General features: G+C 46.1%; 1 protein-coding gene across 6 annotated transcripts in view; it reads left to right on the top strand.

Moving 5' to 3' along the window:
- Window positions 1–5,226: 5,226 nt before the first annotated feature.
- LOC143133977 (trinucleotide repeat-containing gene 6C protein-like) overlaps window positions 5,227–19,169 on the top strand; it is a 53,031-nt gene continuing 39,088 nt past the window's right edge. For all 6 annotated transcript variants that reach the window (XM_076294003.1, XM_076294028.1, XM_076293994.1 and 3 more), the window contains exons 1-3: window positions 5,227–5,998; window positions 16,357–16,456; window positions 17,697–17,718. In XM_076294003.1, coding sequence (XP_076150118.1) covers window positions 16,394–16,456; window positions 17,697–17,718 — 85 coding nt within the window. In that variant the 5' untranslated portion in view covers window positions 5,227–5,998; window positions 16,357–16,393. The remainder of the gene's footprint in view (window positions 5,999–16,356; window positions 16,457–17,696; window positions 17,719–19,169) is intronic.

Raw genomic sequence — 19,169 nt, 5'->3', positions numbered from 1 at the left:
CCACCTCCACCACCAGCACCACCACCACCACCACCCCCACCACCCCCACCACCAGCACCAGCACCACCACCCCCACCACCAGCACCACCACCACCACCAGCACCAGCACCAGCACCACCACCACCAGCATCCCCACCACCAGCACCACCACCACCACCACCACCCCCACCACCAGCACCACCACCCCCACCACCACCCCCACCACTGTGGCACCCTGGCTGGCAGAGCCCTTTCCTCTCCCTTCTCTGCCTGGTGGTTTGTTTATTTCTCTCTCTCACTCTCTCTGGCCCCCCCTCCTCCTCCTCCGCCCCCATCTGAGCCCTGTAGGAGAAGCAGCAGGGTCACACTGTGGCCAAGGTCCACGCTGCATCAGTAAACAGCGGTTGCTCGCCTCGGGTTTTTATTGTGCCTTTCCTGAGGGCAATTCATCCTTATCTTTAACCGAGTCTAATGAAAACACTCACTCTGCCCCATCCCAGGGTGTGTGTGTGTGCGCGCACACTCTATCTCTGCTCTTCCCACTGTCGTCCTTCCGCAACTGCAGTGACAGATGCTTTTACAGCCCTTGCTGGGAGCTTGTAATTTTTATTTTATAGTGCTGTACTATGAGGCCTTATGGATTATCACATCCATGTCACCCCGTGTAAAACAACAGGGGTTTAATCATTCCTCCATGTGGGGGCCTAAACTTCACGGCTGTAATGCTCTTCGGAGAGGGCAGGATTATTTGTTCTGCGTGTCCTTGTTCCTCCCTTGATATCCTCATAAATTCTGAAACAGGAAGCAAGGTGCTGTCCACTAATGGGAGAGCAGGGGGGACTCCTGTGTCGACTCGAAGCCGCAGCATCTCTGTCTTTTTGGAGTTCTGGGTTGGCATAATTACCTCTTTCATTTTGCATATGTCAAGTCATGCCTTTGGAAATGTCAACTTGCATGAATGTGGCGGTCACCGTCTGCATTTTGATCACTGGCGGGCGTAATCTTCAGACTCAAGAGAGCATTTCCCTATTCATAATCAATACACTGCACAAGCCCATCTATCATTTGGCACCAGACAGGATGTCAGAGGTGTCTAGGACTTAATGACTGGTGAAGGAGGCTTTGCACAGATCAGGAGCTGGCCCATTGCTCTCTGGGTTTGGCTGGTCCCCACATTCAGGCAGTATCAAAAGGCAAAGCAGTTAGATGAAGGTCTTGTTTTAGTACTCACTGAAAGAGGGGTATGTGCATATGAGTGGGTTGCATGTGTGTGTGTGTGTGACGTGTGTGTACAGAGAAAGAACACTTCTCCAGATTGTAAAGGGATGTTCAAAATGAAAACCCTCTGTGGAGCTTTGTCATCATCCTGGAATGAAAACAAAAGAGAGACTCCGGCAGAGAAAGAGAGGACCAATTGGCAAATGCTGGTTTCTTCAGAGTCTGGATTTCCTCTTATCAGAATGTCAGCCAGGGCTTTTTTTTTTCTTTGCCACTCTTCCATCAACGGCAGCTTAAATGTGAAAGCAATTAAACAAATTGGACAGTAAAAGCATACTATTTGAAATACCTGGGAGAAAATGTCTGAAATTCATAATGTTTGAAAATGGCAGGGGTAGTTAAGTGGGTGAGACACCGGCATCCTGTTATTTTGTAGCCTAGGCCTACTGTAGCCCATCAGAAAGGGCCCCTATCCAGCCTGTTCGAATATCTTGTGATTATTTGTCAGTGCTGCAGATTTATTAATGTCTGATCATTTGTCGCTTATGCTTTGTGGGATGACATTTAGCCTATCTCTTTCCCCTTCTAGTCTAGTCGTGATTTCATGAACCCAGAAATGTTGAGTACCCTAAAGTTTTATTGCAGAAATGTCATGTATAGGCCTAGTGGGTGGAATTCAACTTGGTTGCCTAAAGTTGCACTTTGGGCAATTTGCATAATTAGCATAAATAGGCAATTAAGGCGAGGCAGTACAGGTGAATAGGGTAAAAACATTAAATAATAGATATCACCATGAAACTTTCTGAGTTGATTACTTATGTTAAGATGAGAAAAAAATGTATTGCATGTTTTTTTACATTTTAATGTTTACATATACAAATGAGGCCCTATCTCATTAAAAATGCTCTAATTTGCATACACACAAAAGCAGATAGTGTGATAAAGCCAGGCTCAAAATTGTTTTTCCAAGGTAAACACGTGTACTTGGTTGGGTGAGTTGGTGAAAACCTTTAAGAAACTTGGTAAGGAGGCAGTGTTGACCTATGGACAGGCAGATTAAGAAATTAAGTGTGCCATGCAAAACTAGAAAAGCACTCCGAGAGTGCAGACCTCCGCCAAGCGAAAACATAACCGCCTCCTGGATCCAGACGGTGATCCGGATCACTCCCAAACATTTTGAGTTATCTTGCGAACAAACAGATGAACAGACACACAGACAAACAAACAAACAAACAAACAGACAAACAAACCCCGATGAAAACATAACCTCCTTGGCGGAGGTAATAACTATATAACAGCATGCACACACACAAACCCACAAGAACTCAATATGCAAAATAACTATATCCAGCATGCACACGTACACAAATGCACAAGAACTATATACAAGAACGATATACAACATGCAACGCGCGCACGCACGCACGCACGCACACACACACACACACACTGTAAACTATATACAGTATACACACACACACGCACACACACATATTTAACAACAACCACACAATCCCACTCAATAGCTTTCACCATCTTCATCATTTCTTTCCTCATTCCCTTTAGTCTCATCATCTTCTTGATCTTTATTGCAGCAGTGGACCTCACCCCCTTCACACTTGCAATAGTCAGTGCAACTGAGACTTGCAGCATGGCAGCTGCAGTTTCCTTTGCTGCAGGCTTTCAATGTGCTGCAGCTACAGCTGGTGACATCAAGCAAATTTACTGGAGCCACTGCCTGAATGGCAAGAGCGGGCATGACATCCCCTTCACTAGCAACCTCCCACCCAAACTGTGTGATGTCTTTGGCCTCTGCAGGAGGCTCTCTCTGACCTGCAGCCTTCCACAACATGACCTGAAGATGAGCATGCAGTATGTGCAGCATCAGGTTGTCATCTGTTGGAGGAAGCTTTTTAAGCTTAGGAGGCTTTTTGCTGCGACTGTAAATCTGTTAGCGAGTGTTGTTCATTGAGACCAGGAATGGTATTTCCTAGGAGTACTTTCAGCGCAGATGTCTTACCCTTCCCACAGGGATAGGAGGCAGTGTCACATCCCATTTGAAGGGCAAGACATATGCGCTGAAAGTATTCCTAGGAAATACCATTCCTGGTCTCAATACAGTGCTTGGGGAGCCTGATGCCACTCATAGTGACCTAAAAGATACTGGGACCAAGTTCTTTGTTGCACTGTATGGGCAGAAGAAGGCCAAGTCGATGAACAACACTCGCTACCAGATTTACAGTCGCAGCAAAAAGCTTCCTAAGCTTGAAAAGCTTCCTCCAACAGATGCCAACCTGATGATGCACATACTGCGTGCTCATCTTCAGGTCATGTTGTGGAAGGCTGCAGGTCAGAGAGAGCCTCAGTTGCAGTCAGTTGTACTGACTATTGCAAGTGTGAAGGGGGTGAGGTCCGATGCTGCAACCCATTCACAATACAATAATAAAGATCAATAAGATGATGAGACTGAAGGGAATGAGGAAAGAAATGATGAAGATGGTGAAGGCTATTGAGTGGGATTGTGTGGTTGTTGTTAAATATGTGTGTGTGTGTGTGTGTGTGTGCGCGCGTGTGTACATACTGTATATAGTTATATAGTTTACTGCGTGTGTGTGTGTGTGCGCGCGCGTTGCATGTTCTATATAGTTCTTGTATATAGTTATTGTGCATTTGTGTACGTGTGCATGCTGGATATAGTTATTTTGCATATTGTATATAGTTCTTGTATATAGTTATTGTGCATTTGTGTACGTGTGCATGCTGGATATGGTTATTTTGCATATTGTATTTAGTTCTTGTGGGTTTGTGTGTGCATGCTGTTATATAGTTATTACCTCCGCCAAGGAGGTTATGTTTTCATCAGGGTTTGTTTGTCTGTTTGTTTGTTTGTCTGTTCATCTGTTTGTTCGCAAGATAACTCAAAAAGTTTGGGAGTGATCCGGATCACCGTCTGGATCCAGGAGGCGGTTATGTTTTCGCTTGGCGGAGGTCTGCACTCTCGGAGTGCTTTTCTAGTTTTGCATGGCACACTTAATTTCTTAATCTGTCTGTCCATAGGTCAACACTGCCTCCTTACCAAGTTTCTTAAAGGTTTTCACCAACTCACCCAACCAAGTACACGTGTTTACCTTGGAAAAACAAGTTTGAGCCTGGCTTTATCACACTATCTGCTTTTGTGTGTATGCAAATTAGAGCATTTTTAATGAGATAGGGCCTCATTTGCATATGTAAACATTAAATTATAAAAAACATGCAATACATTTTTTTCTCATCTTAACATAAGTAATCAACTCAGAAAGTTTCATGGTGATATCTATTATTTAAATTTTTTACCCTATTCACCTGTACTGCCTCGCCTTAATTGCCTATTTATGCTAATTATGCAAATTGCCCAAAGTGCAACTTTAGGCAACCAAGTTGAATTCCACCCACTAGGCCTATAGATGACATTTCTGCAATAAAACTTTAGGGTACTCAACATTTCTGGGTTTACTATTGGGCCTATGGGGATCACGACTAGACTATTCATAAAGGATGGTTCAGTAGCCTAGGTCAATGGCAAAGGAAATTCTTAAAACATTTAAAGAGCAGCAGTTGCAATGGCTGTCACTCACCCACTTACTTCTGGGTCAACATCTCAGTTAAAAAAAAAAAAAAGAGTTGCCCACATTTTTAGTTGAATTAGTTGCTCCTAATAGGCCTAGTATCGGTCTAGGCTGTACAAGAAATTGCCATGGATGGATACATGACATCCAACAAATAAATTCATACCTATAAATAAAAAGAAACTTTGTATGACAGATAACGTTAGGCAGATGTCCACCACAAGACAGGGTAGCAAAGTTTTTTTTTTTTACTGTGGTTGTTGGAGTCTGGACCGTTGCCAAGGATACAAAAGGGCGGTGCTCAAGTGACTACCTTGCAAGCTCATTGCTCAGCTAGAGTCACGTGGAGAGCTGTTGGGGCGTCGGGCCACTTCCTGTTTTACTCCTCCTCCTCGGAGGGCAGCGAATGTTGTTAGTTTGAACAAAATGGCTGCATGAGCGCCACTCAACAAGAATTCAGCGAACGCTTTATTTGGACTGTCCGCACTTGCATTTGGATATTTCAAGAATTCGTTCTCCAGGATTTCTTTTTCAGTTGCATTCGTTGCAGCCAGGTTGTCAGTCGGTTGTTTTAGTTTAACCTACCTGCTAGCTTTTCAGCTAGCTAGCAAGCGTACAAAATATTTCCTTTGCACTTTAAACTAGAGTTAGCTTGCAAGCGTCGTCGGTTGGTTGCCCTATGCCAAGTTATCGGCGAAGAGCCTAATACTGCCCTTCTTTATTTTGCACCACTTAGCTATAAATTGCATACCAGTCAATTTTTGATGCAAACTATCGTATCGGAATATTTGGCTAGATGCTTTATTGACACTTTGCGAACGTTACATTCTTTGGTAGCTAGCTATTTTTTCTCGATTACAGCAGTGTTGTGATGTGTCGTGCCGTCAAGGCTTTGAGTCCGTGTTTTGTTTTTGAAGCTGATTTTTTAAACTGGTATTGAACATTTCTTGCTATGTGAATAGTTATCAGCGACTGCAGCATTTTTGTTATGAAGCTGCTTAGCGTAAATTCGCAGTATCCTGAAAAGATAGCTAGCAAACGTTAGCTAACTGCGAATGCGTTTGAATTAGCCACTGATCTGTCACTTACGGGTACTTTTTTTGGAAAGGGCACAAGAAAATGCCTTTCTGCACCACCTTCTGCCATGCAACAATTCTATACTGAAAGCTGCCAAAGCTCAACTTGTGATTACTAAGGTAAGCATTAAAGGTTTTAATTTAAAGTTTAATTTTTAAACTGTTGCAACGACAGACACGAAAGCTTGCACTTTTATCTAATACGGTTCTATCTTTGCAATTGGAAGCGATACAGTTTAAGATAATCCATTTTTTAAATGACCCGGCTGAAGGACAGTTGCGGTCACAGTGATTTGACGCATTTGTTAGGTTTTCCCTAAAGCAATCGGCCATTAATCGTGTTTTTTGCTAATCGGGTTTGCTGAACTGCCCTGACTGACTCTGTAACACCGTTTGAAAATGACATTGGTCTCCGTTTTGCGGTCGGAGCGTAACTTACCTTAATTGACTTAGCAAGCAAACTAGCTCTGGCGAGATTACCCGGTGTCACGTCGCAAAATTAAGCTGTCTGCGTACCTTGCTATATAAATAGCAATTAACAGGAAATATTATACGGATTGTATTATTGTATGTATAAAGCTTTCTATCCATGGACTGTTTTGCTGAGGTAACTGCGTCACAGATCTCGTCAATGTGATATTTTGCCTGGGTACCTTTCCTAGTTCTTCCACATTACCTGTGAAATAAGTAAGTTTACATTCGCTGACGATCTTAATTACACTTAATTAAGAAAAAAATGCCCATTAGCAAGATAAAACATGGCATGTGGTACATGGTATGTATGGCATTCAGGGTTCAATGTCGGTAATTTATTGAAGTAGCTTTGAAACCCTTATTAGACTAAGTTTTCACCTTGTTCATTTAAAATAATATGTAATGTGAAGTTGCAGACTTGAAATGGTTTCCTATTTTTGTCAGCGCTGTGTTTACTGTGTGTCTTTGACAAACTGATATTTTAGTTGTAAAGATAAAAAGCCTCTCAATTTTCCTTAGAATAATATGCTGTGTGCTTCTGCAAAGGTATTTTGAATGAAGCTTTTTTTTTGCAAGCATACTTCTGTTTGTGAACAGCTTCGGCTCTCCTTAATGTATCTCCTGAGTTGGATGACATCCAAACATTGATTCATTAAGGAACCATTGGTAAAGAATTGCATTGAAGGACTGTTTCATTTCACTTCATTTCAACCTCTCAGATCTTATTGGATTAGCATCTCCTTTCTGGCAAGCATTGCACCGGGCTTCAGTTGTGTAGTTATTACAAATGTTGTATCATCTGAGATAAATCCTTTTATTTAAAGATAAAGCTGATGCTTTAAAAATTCTGGTTCAGTAGGAAATTAAGGCTTGTGCCCAAAACCATAATCAAACCGCATGGAACCTATAATTTCCAATCCTGTATTCTTATCTCCATGAAATATATCATCCTTATTCTGAGGGATGCACACCCCTTGAAGAAATGAAGGGAGGGGGGGGGGAGCATATGAGTTTCTGATTGAACTGTCAGCTTCTCTCACATTTCCGCCGCATCCTATCCTAAGGCACTGGAGTATAGCTTTTAATATCTATCTGGCGTGTCTTAATTGAAGTACACAATTTTCTCTTTCGATTCCTTGCCCTCCCCTTCTTTTTTTGACGTCTGTGTCAGTGCTGTCTTATCTCTGTCGTCACACACCAATGGGGCAGTGAAATGAAATAGATGGCAGATGTGACTGAGAATGCGTAAAGCACTCCCTGCGTGTACATGCGTATGGGTTTTTTGTTTACATGCGCGTGGCCGTTCATGCCAGGCTCGGCTCATTGGCTTAGGATTGGGCATTGGTGCCCCCACCCCCCGAAGTTTCCCCCAGCTGCCAGACTTCTGCCCCCCACCCCCACCCCCGGCTCTCAGGGTCAGGGGCCCTTCTGGACCGCTGCATAGCAAGAATGGGTGAGAACCAGGGGCTGGAGGGCAAAGGGGAGTGGAGCAGAGGGGCCACAGGGTGGATGTCTTGGTGCCTCCCGCATTCAGTGGAGCTGAAAAGGGCTAAAAGGCCCCTGTCACTTAGTTAAGTGATTCAGTGGTGGGCCATACGGCAGGGTGGCAGACGCCGCTCAGACACACTGGGTGCTGACACCCAGAACTCCATTGATCAGCGCTCAGGGTGCCGCGGAGGCAGGTGGTTGGTCGGTGGCTGAAGTGGTGTTGGGGAATTCCTCATGTTTCGTGAGCTAGGACCGCTGCTTGCAGCTGGAGAGACAGAGTTTTATTTTGCTCTTTCATCTGAAATCACGTTGTGCGGCGGAACCGCTCGGTTGCTGCCATGTGCATGCTGATCGGTATTCTGGAACACCGTGTTCTAAGACAGAGCACTAGTGTCTGAGCTCTCTGTTACTTTGGGGAGATGTGAGACTATTTACAAATTCAAAGTTATTGAACATGTTTTTTTCCTTAAACAAATTAGGGTAAAATCAGTCCAGTTTTTGGGTGAATCTTGAGTACCTAAGTGTTTCTGTAAACCTAGTATAACTTACTTATGCAGGGGTAATATATTTCAGCAGTGAATACGTGTCCTAGCTGTGCTGATTTGTTGTGTTTGGAGCATGACATGATTCATGGACTTGAGTTGAGCCTCTCCACGTCTGACCTCAAAAGAGCCAGGGAAACAAACAGACAAACCTTGTAACAGCTCAGCGGCCTGCGGGGTGCCATGAGCGGGTGCTGGAGCCTGCCATTATCCCCCCCCCTCATAAAGCGGGAGTTGAGCTCAGATCTGTACCATGAGACTGGAGGATATTTAAGGCTAAAACGCAGAGTCTTTGAAGACCCCTTCCCCCCAAAAAAAACGAATTGAGAGTTTTAAGCAGGATAATGGCAAACCCAAACAATCGTGCTGTCTACAGTACTTTAGTTTTATCACACATGAGATGGGGTCCGTGGAGGGAGGAGGGAGCAGGTAGCCTCCAGACATATAAAACCCAGGTGCATTATTACAGCCTGTTAAAACGGGGCAAATGACGAGCAAGAAAACCCAACTTTGAGAAGAAAGAAGAAGACGCGATTGTGCTGGTCGGGCGTCACACACGTGTTTCTCCGACGCAGTTCCCCCCTCCCGGCGGCCCCTCGGAGGGAGGATACAGTGTCCCGCCCGGAGCCTCTCTGATGTAAGAGGCTGAAATGGGGAGGGAGGCGGCGGCCTGCGCTCCATGTGAGAGGCGGGCCGGATTAGGATGGGGAGGAGGGTCGGGCTCCGGACCTGAGGGGGGCGGGGAGAGGACAGGACGAGGCTGTGTGAGTGTTGGCTGGGCTCCAGGGGAATGTCCTGTGTCAGGGCGGGGGCCTCCTTGTCCGCTCTCAGCTAATGGGAGAGAGACTCCAAACAAAACGCGAAGGCAGGGACCACTGTCATTGTCTTGAATGTGGTAATTAAACGCTCCTCATTGCTCTGGAACTTTCCCGAGGTTGTTTTTGTGTCATGGGCAAAAGGTTATGGAGGCAAAATAATTCAGCAGCACTAAATTGCTAGCGGCGTTGGGGCTGCCAGACTAAAATGTCTCATGGGGACACTCTGAAATGGTCATTTTGGAATGTTGTCATGTTTACCAGGCAGTTATGGTTAGGTGCTGCGAAGATCTGAACGTTTTGTGGGTCCTAATGGGATGGTGAAGAATACATGGGATGCTGTATGATCACTGGACAGACATGACAGTTCAACTCATGGCCTTTATTTGTCTCTAGCCTTGTGGAGATCTTTGCATTTGACTTAATGCAGCAGCTCTGTGAATGGTGTGTTCTTGTGTGTTAAGAGAAGAACTAATGTGTGTGCATAACTCTGTGTTCACACACACTCATAACACTCCTCTCAGAGATCCTTCAAAGCACTACTCCTCTGTTCTCGGTTCAGTAGACGTGACCCGGCCCTGCTGAAACACAACATGCCACATCTCGACATCCTCGGTGTCATACCTCCTGTGTTCTCTTCTTGAGATCAGTGGGCGAGCGGTAGAGTTGGTATCGGTGACATCCTCGCCTCAGCCCCAAACAGTCATCTCCGCAGGATAGGGCTTTGTTCCATCGCTTTAGAGGAGGAGGTTCAGATTCTCCCGGTCATGCACGTCATGTGTACACACACACACACACACACACACACACACACCCTTGACAGGCTGTCAGAGACGATCACCCTGACAGTCCTTGTGTGGCTCGTGCAGTTGCTGTCAGTGTAACCTTGAGAGAGCACAAGAAACTGTTGTACAGATAGGAGGGTGTGGAGAGAGGGAGCAGGGGAACACGGAGGAGGAGGAGGAAGATGGCAGTGAGTCTATTTCAGTCCGCACAGTGTTTTCTCCAGAAAAAAAGAAATAAGTAGTGGCCATATGAACGCGGTGAGATTGGCGCGGTACGATGCTGCTAGGTGGGGGTCCGAGGAAGGGGGGGTTATCTGGAGAAAAATCCTGAGCTATTTTTTCATGATGAAATTGAATCCATTTTTATACCTAGTTTCTCACAAAATGTGACTTTGGTATGAAGATAGGCCAAAGGCTGATGAATAGCTACTAGAGGCTGGGAAAGGGAGGCTGGTGAGCAGCAGACCTACTGTATATATAGTTTGAACTGTTGGTCATCGAATAAAGCTGCACCTCCTTGGACTGAAATTGTACCTTTGCGTCAGTTGCGCAAAACCTGCAGTTGAAGTGAAGGTGGGTAAGCCCTGAAGTTGCTGTTTGATAACTACTATAATGGTCTGACTACGGTCTGGAGCTGAAGCAGGAAAGGCTAACAATTTCAGCTGTCAGTGTCCTGACAACGGTGTTCTGTGTTGCTATCCTGCTAGGCCGTCCCAAACAAACTGGTACCTTGATTATTGTTACGGCAAGTGACTTGTTAGACAGTTGGAGGCAGCTGGCAGCTGCCTTCCGTTGCGGACAGATCCCTTGTCTTTGTTATTGTCTTGTAAAAATTGCTAAAGGATACTTGTTTTTCACAATTGCTGTCATCTCTGTGCTCAACGTTTAAGTCAATTTCCGAACACAGCATAAGTAAGAGTGCTCACTGCTGTGATTCAGATGGTTTTGCAGGGCTTTGCACCCATAGTATCCAGACCCACCACCAAAGCAAATTGTAAATGTAGAGAAATCACAAGAAGGTGAGACAACAGGGCGTTGAGAATGACAGTGTTCAGGACTGGGTGTAGCGTTTGCAGCCTTGTAGTCTGGAGTGAGCCCTTGCTGTTGATTAGCATTTTCCTTTGAACAAAACAAGGCAGAGAGGTAATCAATGCATGTGATGAATGGGATGCGTGATACTCAGCAAAAGTACTGTGGCTACTTCAGTATTTCCCCTTTGTTTAACACTCCGTGATCTTCATAAGCGTGACATTTGCTGCTTCTTGTTTGTTATGATAGAGGTTGGAACACTGAGGTTCTTGCTGGAAGTCTTGAAATATCAGAACTTCATTAGACCTTGAGTGAAACAGAGAGCGCAGAGATTTAAATTTTATTCTGTGTTTTATTTGTTTCTGGACTCAGTTTTGTCATCATATCATGTCCAAAGAATGCGAGAGACTGATAAAATGAGATTTACTGAGCTGGTGTTTCATTAACTTTGGCGAGCTGTGACAACATCTTTCACGCGGCTGTGTCACTCTCGCCTAGATAACACTATTAAATGTATTTCTTTCCTGTCTTAGAATTCCAAGATCCTGTCTGTAGGCCTAAATTATACGACTTTATGAGCGATCGTGTTTTCCTGGTAAGGACCTCATGTCAAGTTTAATGCTGAAATGTTGTCTTGGTGCACATCCACGCTGCTGCCACCCTACAGTTAGCTTACTCCGTAATCCACTGTTTGCACTAAATGTAAAGTGATACTGACTGCACTGAAATACAAAGCCGTTTGCAGCTTGGGCTCTTCACCATGTAGGCTAGTAGAATACACCCGTCGAATTCTACAAAAGTGGTACTTCTTCCAGAATGACACATCTTCTTATTTAGCCTCGAGGAAGGCTCGTTTAGACTTTTATAGAACTTTTTCTCTTCATTTCCCTAACCCAAGTTTCCATTTCTGGTTTTTATCCTGGTCAGATCCTAGAGCTGTGCTTCATAGAGGTTGGAGAGCTGGCTGCAGTGTTGATGCGAACCAGTGGATTCCTGTGGTTTTGGGTTTCTCCTCTTGGTACAGGCTATTTAAGGTCACTTCGCCTTGAGAACTGCTATTTCTTCCAGATAAACCAGCAAACACTGACGTTAATCTATGGTCTCCTTAATGGTATTTCTGCATTTTTGACAGTGAATGACAATGTGTTGTCCGTGTCATTTAGTTTGCATTTAACATTGAGATCGCACAAAGGTTTTTGTGTGGGCGATTGATTTGCAGCTGTGCACAGACATTAGCTGAGAAGTGCATTGGTTCTAGCTCACTGTAATTTATTACTGGAAACTTCAAAGCCGTTATTTTTAGACTGTCACTGCGTGGCATCTCAGCCTGCAGCAATAAAGAGCAAAACGCACCTCCTTTTGTTGCTTTTGATTGAGTAAGCAGAACCGATCTGCTACCCCTGTTTTCTATGCCGCCTCAGAAGACAGGTTGTTTTTCCCCCATGTCTGTCTTTTTGTCTTTCTACAACTGCAGCACCCACTGGAACGCTGGAACACCAGACCGTCGCAAAACAAAAGAACTGTGCAGTAGCCGGCGAACAAATATTTATTTTATATATTATTATTATTTATTATTATTATTATTTTTTTTTTTTTTGTGTTTTGGCCGTTTTGTCGCCGTACGTATTTCCTCTCGTTAAGCCGGCCTCATTTGCAGCCGTAGCTGGGGTGCAGGGATTATGCTCCAGGTTAGGAGCGCTGCCAGAGGAAGCCGGGCCCGTCCCGGACCACGGGACGCTAATGTGTGGCCACGGGAAGGCGAGAGCGGGGAGAGGACGACAAGAGGAGGAGGAGGAGGAGGAGGAGGAGCGGCGGCCATTTTCTCTCTCACCCCCCCCCCGCTTCTCTCTGCACGGAGGCCGGGGCCAGCAGGCTCCAGCAGTGGAGTGAGTGGAACACGCAGCGCTCTGTTTGCCTGGCGGCCGTGGCAGGGCTGCGGCTGGCCCCTCGCCAGGAACGTCTTGCTCTGCACACAACCTTTCAGTTGGAGCCTTCCCCTCCTCCACCTCCTGTGCTCTCTGCTCTCTCCCTCCACACTCACTCTCTCTGTCTCCCTCTCCCTCCACACTCACTCTCTCTGTCTCCCTCTCCCTATCTAGCACACTCGGGCAAAAGCTCAGCCATGCAGTCACGTGCACTTAAGGGAACTTGCCTTTGAAGCCATTTGCACAATTCTGTGACAGTTTAATTCACGTCTATTGTAGCTTTTTTGTTGTTGTTTTGCTTTGTTCGCTAACCCTCACCAGTGTGCTGTGTGCTTACACAGTGCGTCTTGTCACGTCTGGGTTCAGATTCGGCTTTTTCCACACATCCTTCTCTTCATTCGAATGGGCTTCCTTTTTCAGAGTCTCCCTCTATGCAGTGCAGTGCTTGGCAACTTACAGTGGACTAAATTCCCCCATTGTCTGACGCTTGTAGTACTAGTGTACATGGTATGAAAACAGCATTTCAAAGCCTCTTTAGTGGAAGATCACTTTGTTTTATCCACTGCACCTCATTCACAGAAAAAAAATATATTTCTGAATGGAGGATGTTTTCTGTTCTGCACTTGGTTTTTTTTTTGTTTCCATGGGAGGTGTTCTTCCCCCAGATTGGCCCCACGTGAGTCGTGTAGAAGCCCCAGGTGACCTTGTTGCCCCATTTGTGTTTGGTGCTGGTCCTAACACAGTGTGGTCCTGCCAAGAGTGCTCAGCATTCATAAAGGGACTGACATGGCTTAATCAGTGTGAGGCTAGCTGCTGTCACGTGTTCACAAGCATTGTGGGTTGCAATAGCTTATTTTAGCAGACAGATATAACCGTAATAATATAAAACTATTAAAGTAATACTCATACAACTAGTAGGAGAAGCATTGTAATGTTTGTAATGGTTACCATAAAATAAATTGCTGAATCACAACAAGTATCTTTAGCACTTTATTCTGAAAGCATCCATCATGTATTTAAGTCAGTACGTGAATTGGACATCTTTTATCTCATCAAGTTGTCTTGGCTGTAAATCCCTTTTTGTTCAGGACTTGGATCCAGGATCAGATGAGGAGTAGCCTGTCGGGTTCCAATATCGATGACAGTTGGCCATACTCTCAGGCTCAAACCCAGAATAAAGAGCTTCCCATGAAAGATCCTCAGACCCGCTCATCTCAGGATTTGAAGCAGAGCTTTGATCCGAGCACAGTTTGTCAACAAATATTTAAGGTTAATATTCCATAATGTGGATTTAGGATGGCGCCCAAGTTAACCCCACAGCGGGATTGTGGGTAGATCAGTTGGTTTACCAGCACCTCTCTTTCGATTAATGTGTTTTTTGTAAACACCCATAGCAGTGGGTCACAGAAATAAATGAGAGGATGAACAGCATCCCTAGTGTGATGTCATGAGCCTGCAGATCACAGAGGAAAACATGTTGGCTTGTTCAATATATAGGCTAGAGGCCGCAAGCAATCGTTGAGGGCTATTTTAAGCCGCTGCCGGGACATCCTCCTCACAGCAGCCAGTGCAAAAAATACGTTTCCATATCTGATTTATTTCTTATTTTTAAACAAGCGAATTTAGTTGATGCCCACATTGTTTAAACGGCCTTTGTTGAAAAATAGAAGTCCTATTCAGATTCGGGTAGGCTAGCCTACTATCAGCTAGAATCGACAGCTTCTGGAAAATTCCAGCACACAAAGGGTTTTGGATATTTTTAAAAGCGATCCTGTGTCCCCTTCCACAAAACACATGGGGGAGAAATTTCAAAACAGCGCTCTCATGCCAGCTTACCATCCCCCAGTTTTTGGACAAGAGCCAGCAAATATCAGAGGGGGGTAGGAAATGCCTGTCAGTCAAGCTCTACGATGCGATTGGATAGCTGCGACAGAGATGGCGCAGGCCAGCCAATCGGCTGTTCGAACAGCTGCTGCGAAGCAGGAGAGGCTGAGATCAGAACGGGGCCGGTTAATGGGCAGATCTGACCGTTTCCCGGTTACAAGCCCGTCTGCCTGCCACAGCAGCAGCAGCATCCCTCTCTGGAAACCCCCACCCGCCCCGTCTCCTAGTCCCCCCCTCTCCTGTCAGTCAGCACCCTCTCCTACTGGTGATTGACACCTCCTCCCTGACTAAACCGCCAACACAGCAGGACGCCCTCCCCATCATTTCTGTATTACGATTGCACATTAATGTATTCATCCCCGAGCTGCCGCCACTGCTGTCGCCACACTCTCGCTACACATCACACCTTCTCCAGGCAGGAGAGTAGTATTGTGGTGCAGACGGAGAGCTCGGTCCAAACTCACGGAGGGGGACGGAGGACGGGGGTGCTTCTGGGACAGAATGTGTCGCTTTTGAGATTTGTGTCTCTCTCCGTTGGCCGAGGACAAAGCACAATGGCTCATTGTGCCGGCCAGGCGGTCTGGGCCCCTCGCTGTGCAGAAGTGTGAACAATGGGGGCGATGGCAGCAGTCTGCCACAGCCACATCAGGCAGGAGAGGCCAGTGCCAGGCGTATGGGCAGGATCATGGCAACATTATGAGCAAAGCCACAAACGCTTGCCTGATGGGATAGAAAGGGACAAAACATAGATGAATCATCAAGCTGAATATGCAGACAAATCTTTCATGCAGCCAAATCCTCTCTGTATGTAGTACTAAATGGTCGTTTCTTTCTTCCAAGTCTTCATATTTGGGTTACCTTAATCTCTATTGTTGCTCAGGGATTATAGTCCCAGCAGTGATAAGAGGAGCGCCATGTCAGTTGACCACTCTGCAACTAGCATTATTGTATGGCTAGCTTTTTCCCCCATCTAGAGTGTAGTTTAACAGCTCAAATTCTTTACAGCATTCTTGCTTTCAGCTTGAGCTGTATCTTAAATTCAGCACACTGGTTCCTATGTACACCAAATAGGGACCGTTTTGATCGTGAAGCGATGGGAGAGATGATGGGCCCATGTGGCCGAGTGCTGACCCTGAGCTCTCTGGCCCTCTCGGCCAGTGTCTGCTTGCTCCACCACTCCACTCTCCTCATGCCTTCAATAGTTTCCACGAAAACTCTCTGCGCTTCAGCCAAAGGAAATAAAAAGGCTGAAATAAAACACTTTGCCTGTCCCTCTCCAGGTACTTGATCTTGCCTCGCCTCCGCTCCCAACCCCGGTCACTTGGACTGGTAGAGGCAGTTTTCACTCTGTCCTTGAAGGAAATTGCATCTTAGGGACTGTAGTCTTTGGCCTTGACATGTGATTTGCCTCCGGCAAGTTTCAGGGAGGTTTTCCGTTTGCCTATTTACACGTATCTTATTGGGTTTGTTTAAACCTCTCCTTATGTATGCTTGGTCTTTCTGTTAGATAATATATTTGTTTCTTTTTCTTTGCAGCTGAGAGAAGCTAGAAACACAAGGAGAGAACCATTTGATGGAAGAAAAGAAAAAGAAAAAGCAAGAAGAAAAGTCAAAGAAGGAAGCTGCTCAGAAAAAGGTGTGTAGCATCCTTCCTAGTCTATACCTCAACCCCTGCGCGTCCTAGCTAGGTCTTACATCGAGTATTTCACCAAATTTAATTGGTACTGGTAAGTTCAATTGTAGCTTGTGATGATCATTTGTTTCCTGTAAAACTTAACCTAAAGGATGGCAGGAATTTTTAAGTGACGTACACTACACTCACCACTATCATTTCTAAATAGAGTAATGATGAAATTGGGGGGGGAAATCTTGCACTCTTCTGAGATGGAGATGAATTGGCCCCTATTATATCCTTGGGGCTCCATATTCCCCTTATCAAATTCATATTGTGGCATTTCCCTGTAGCCCGGCCCTGCCACCGGACCCACTGCGGGTGCTCTTCACCCAGTCCTGAGACAGGTGTCCTGGCAGATTAGTGGCATTACTGGGGTGAGGGTGGTGTTAAGGAGTTTAGCAGGCCAGCTAACTAGCACGCTGCCCTTGCTCCTCTCCCCCCCCCCCCCCGTGGCCTCTCGCCCGCCCGCCTGTCCTCCCCCCACACGCTCCTCTCACACAGAGCGCCATTTCTAATCTATTTCTATTTGATTACTAGGCAGCCAGTCCTGCCAGCACGTTGTTTTTTTTTGTTTTTTTTTTACTGCAGGCGGCTTCTGGGCCTCTTATTTGGATTACGAGGCAGGGTGTTTTAGAGCCTTGAAGTTGAGGCTTGCTTTTCTCTACCTCTCCCCACCACCACCACCACACCACCACCCTCCTCCTCCTCCTCCTCCTCCTCCTCCTCCTCCTCCTCCTCTTTTCCCTTTTTCAGCAGTGCATGTCGAGTCCTGCTGAGAGGCTGTGCAGTCTGCCTTTTGTGTCTCGCTCTTCATAGAGTTACAAATTTGTGCGTCTCGTGCCAGTTAAAGTTCAAGTCCCAGTCTCGCTGATTGCTATACTGATGGTGGCATCTTTATGGAAATGCCAATGTGCCTCAGATTTGCAGAGCAGTACCTGGCGACTGGAACAGTGAACCGAATGAAATTGTGTCGTCGTGGCCCAGCAGTTCATTTCTGAGCGCAAACAGAACTTGAGTTTGTTTTCAAATTCCCATCTCACCCGGCAATGAGGCGCAAACATTGCCGCTGGTGTTTGTGTACCTGTCTCACGACTGGCTCATAAATATTCAACCGTGGCCATGCAAATGCCATGTAAATAATGTATGTGAAGTGTGTTTACACGTGAAAACTGAGAAACATGCCTCTGTCCTTCTCTTTCAGGTTGCTGAACAGAAAACCAAAGGTGAGTGTTTCATCCTCCCCCACATGTTTGTGTGTCTGTGCGCTTGTGATCATGTGCTACTTTGTGTTCTGTGTGTGTGTGTGTGTGTGTGTGTGTGTGTGTGTGTGTGTGTGTGTGTGCGTATTTGCATTAGTGTGTGTGTTTTTGTGTGTGTTTGTGATAAGCTGTCTAAAAATATACAGAAATGATTCACACCCTTATCAGCTCTGGTAAAGCGTGTTGTTCTAGCTGCCAGATACCAAAGAAGAGGAAGGTCTAGCCTTTTGCTTTGTTTTAAGTCTCCCTGCCTTCATGCCTTCCTCAAGCTCTTGGCGGCTGCCCCGGCACGTCTCCTGTACACTAATGCTCGCTGACGCGTGTGCGTGATTTCATTAGCATACTCTCGCTTGGGTGAAGGCGAGCCCGTACGAGCATGCAGGGCTTCAGCACTGCCCTTGGCCGCTCTGCTGCCCTCTTTGCCCCCTCGTGTACATGACTCCCATGTGCCTCCCAGAGGCATCTCACCCTCGCCCCCACCGCCGGCAGGGCTGGAGACGTTACTGCCGTCATGGTTGTGTATTTTACACTACCGCATACTGCTCCTGCCTGCCTGGGCGGAACAGAAGCAGCGATGTGACAGCGTAGCTACTGCAAAGGGAACCGAAGGCCCCGCTTGTGTTTGATCCCGACATATTTGAAGATATTACGGTGGTTTGTGTGGCCATATGCCCTCGTTTCTCAAGGGGACCCGTAGCTGTGGCTGGTTGTTGTGGGTGTGCCTCCTTAGGGCGGTTCACTCCCGCTCTACTTTGTACTGCCAGGCAGCCTAGATAAGATAAGATCAACTCGGAGTCCCACAGGCAGGAAATTCATTTCAAACACATGGTGTCTGTTTTCCTAAGACGTGGATGCACACCGCGTATTGGAAACAAGCTGCAAGACAGATGGAAGTCAGCCCTACAGCCCAAAATGAGATCTCCCCTCCCTCCCTCATGGGGCATCTGCTGTAGAGCCCTCTGTCCACACACCGCACCTGGCTAGCAGCTCTCTGAGCACGCTCCAGGCTGATCCAGTTAACACTCCGATTGACATTCAGGTTAAAGCTTGGATGCCGGTTGTGTTGAGTTGTTGAGGTATGAGCTAGTGCAACCCAGATCTCCCCGAGGGCAAGCAAGGTATGGAAACCCACTACTTAATTGTACTCTAATACCCTACAGAGTACCCTTAGGATCGCATGCCCAAAAATTCCACTTTGAAGCTACCACCTCTCCCTTGTTAGAATGTGGGGTGGCAATAGAATGGCACCTAAGTGTTGAAGGAGAGTGGCAGGGCCGGTGGCTGACAGCATCAACATCATCCTTGTGATCTGACATGAGTTTTGACGGAGGTGTTGGCACTTCATGCCACAGCTCAGTTTGTCCCATGTGATTGCTCGTCTGGCTGTGTGCCAGACAGGCTCTGACGGAGCCAGT

Source organism: Alosa pseudoharengus, unplaced genomic scaffold (assembly GCF_046254945.1).
Source record: "Alosa pseudoharengus isolate Yale_2024_CS ecotype anadromous, Long Island Sound unplaced genomic scaffold, YU_APseudo_1.1 YU_APseudo_1.1_scf_1, whole genome shotgun sequence".
In the NCBI taxonomy this organism is placed as follows: domain Eukaryota; kingdom Metazoa; phylum Chordata; class Actinopteri; order Clupeiformes; family Clupeidae; genus Alosa; species Alosa pseudoharengus.
Note: the sequence above shows the minus strand (reverse complement) of the source record. Positions and strands in the feature narration are given on the sequence as shown.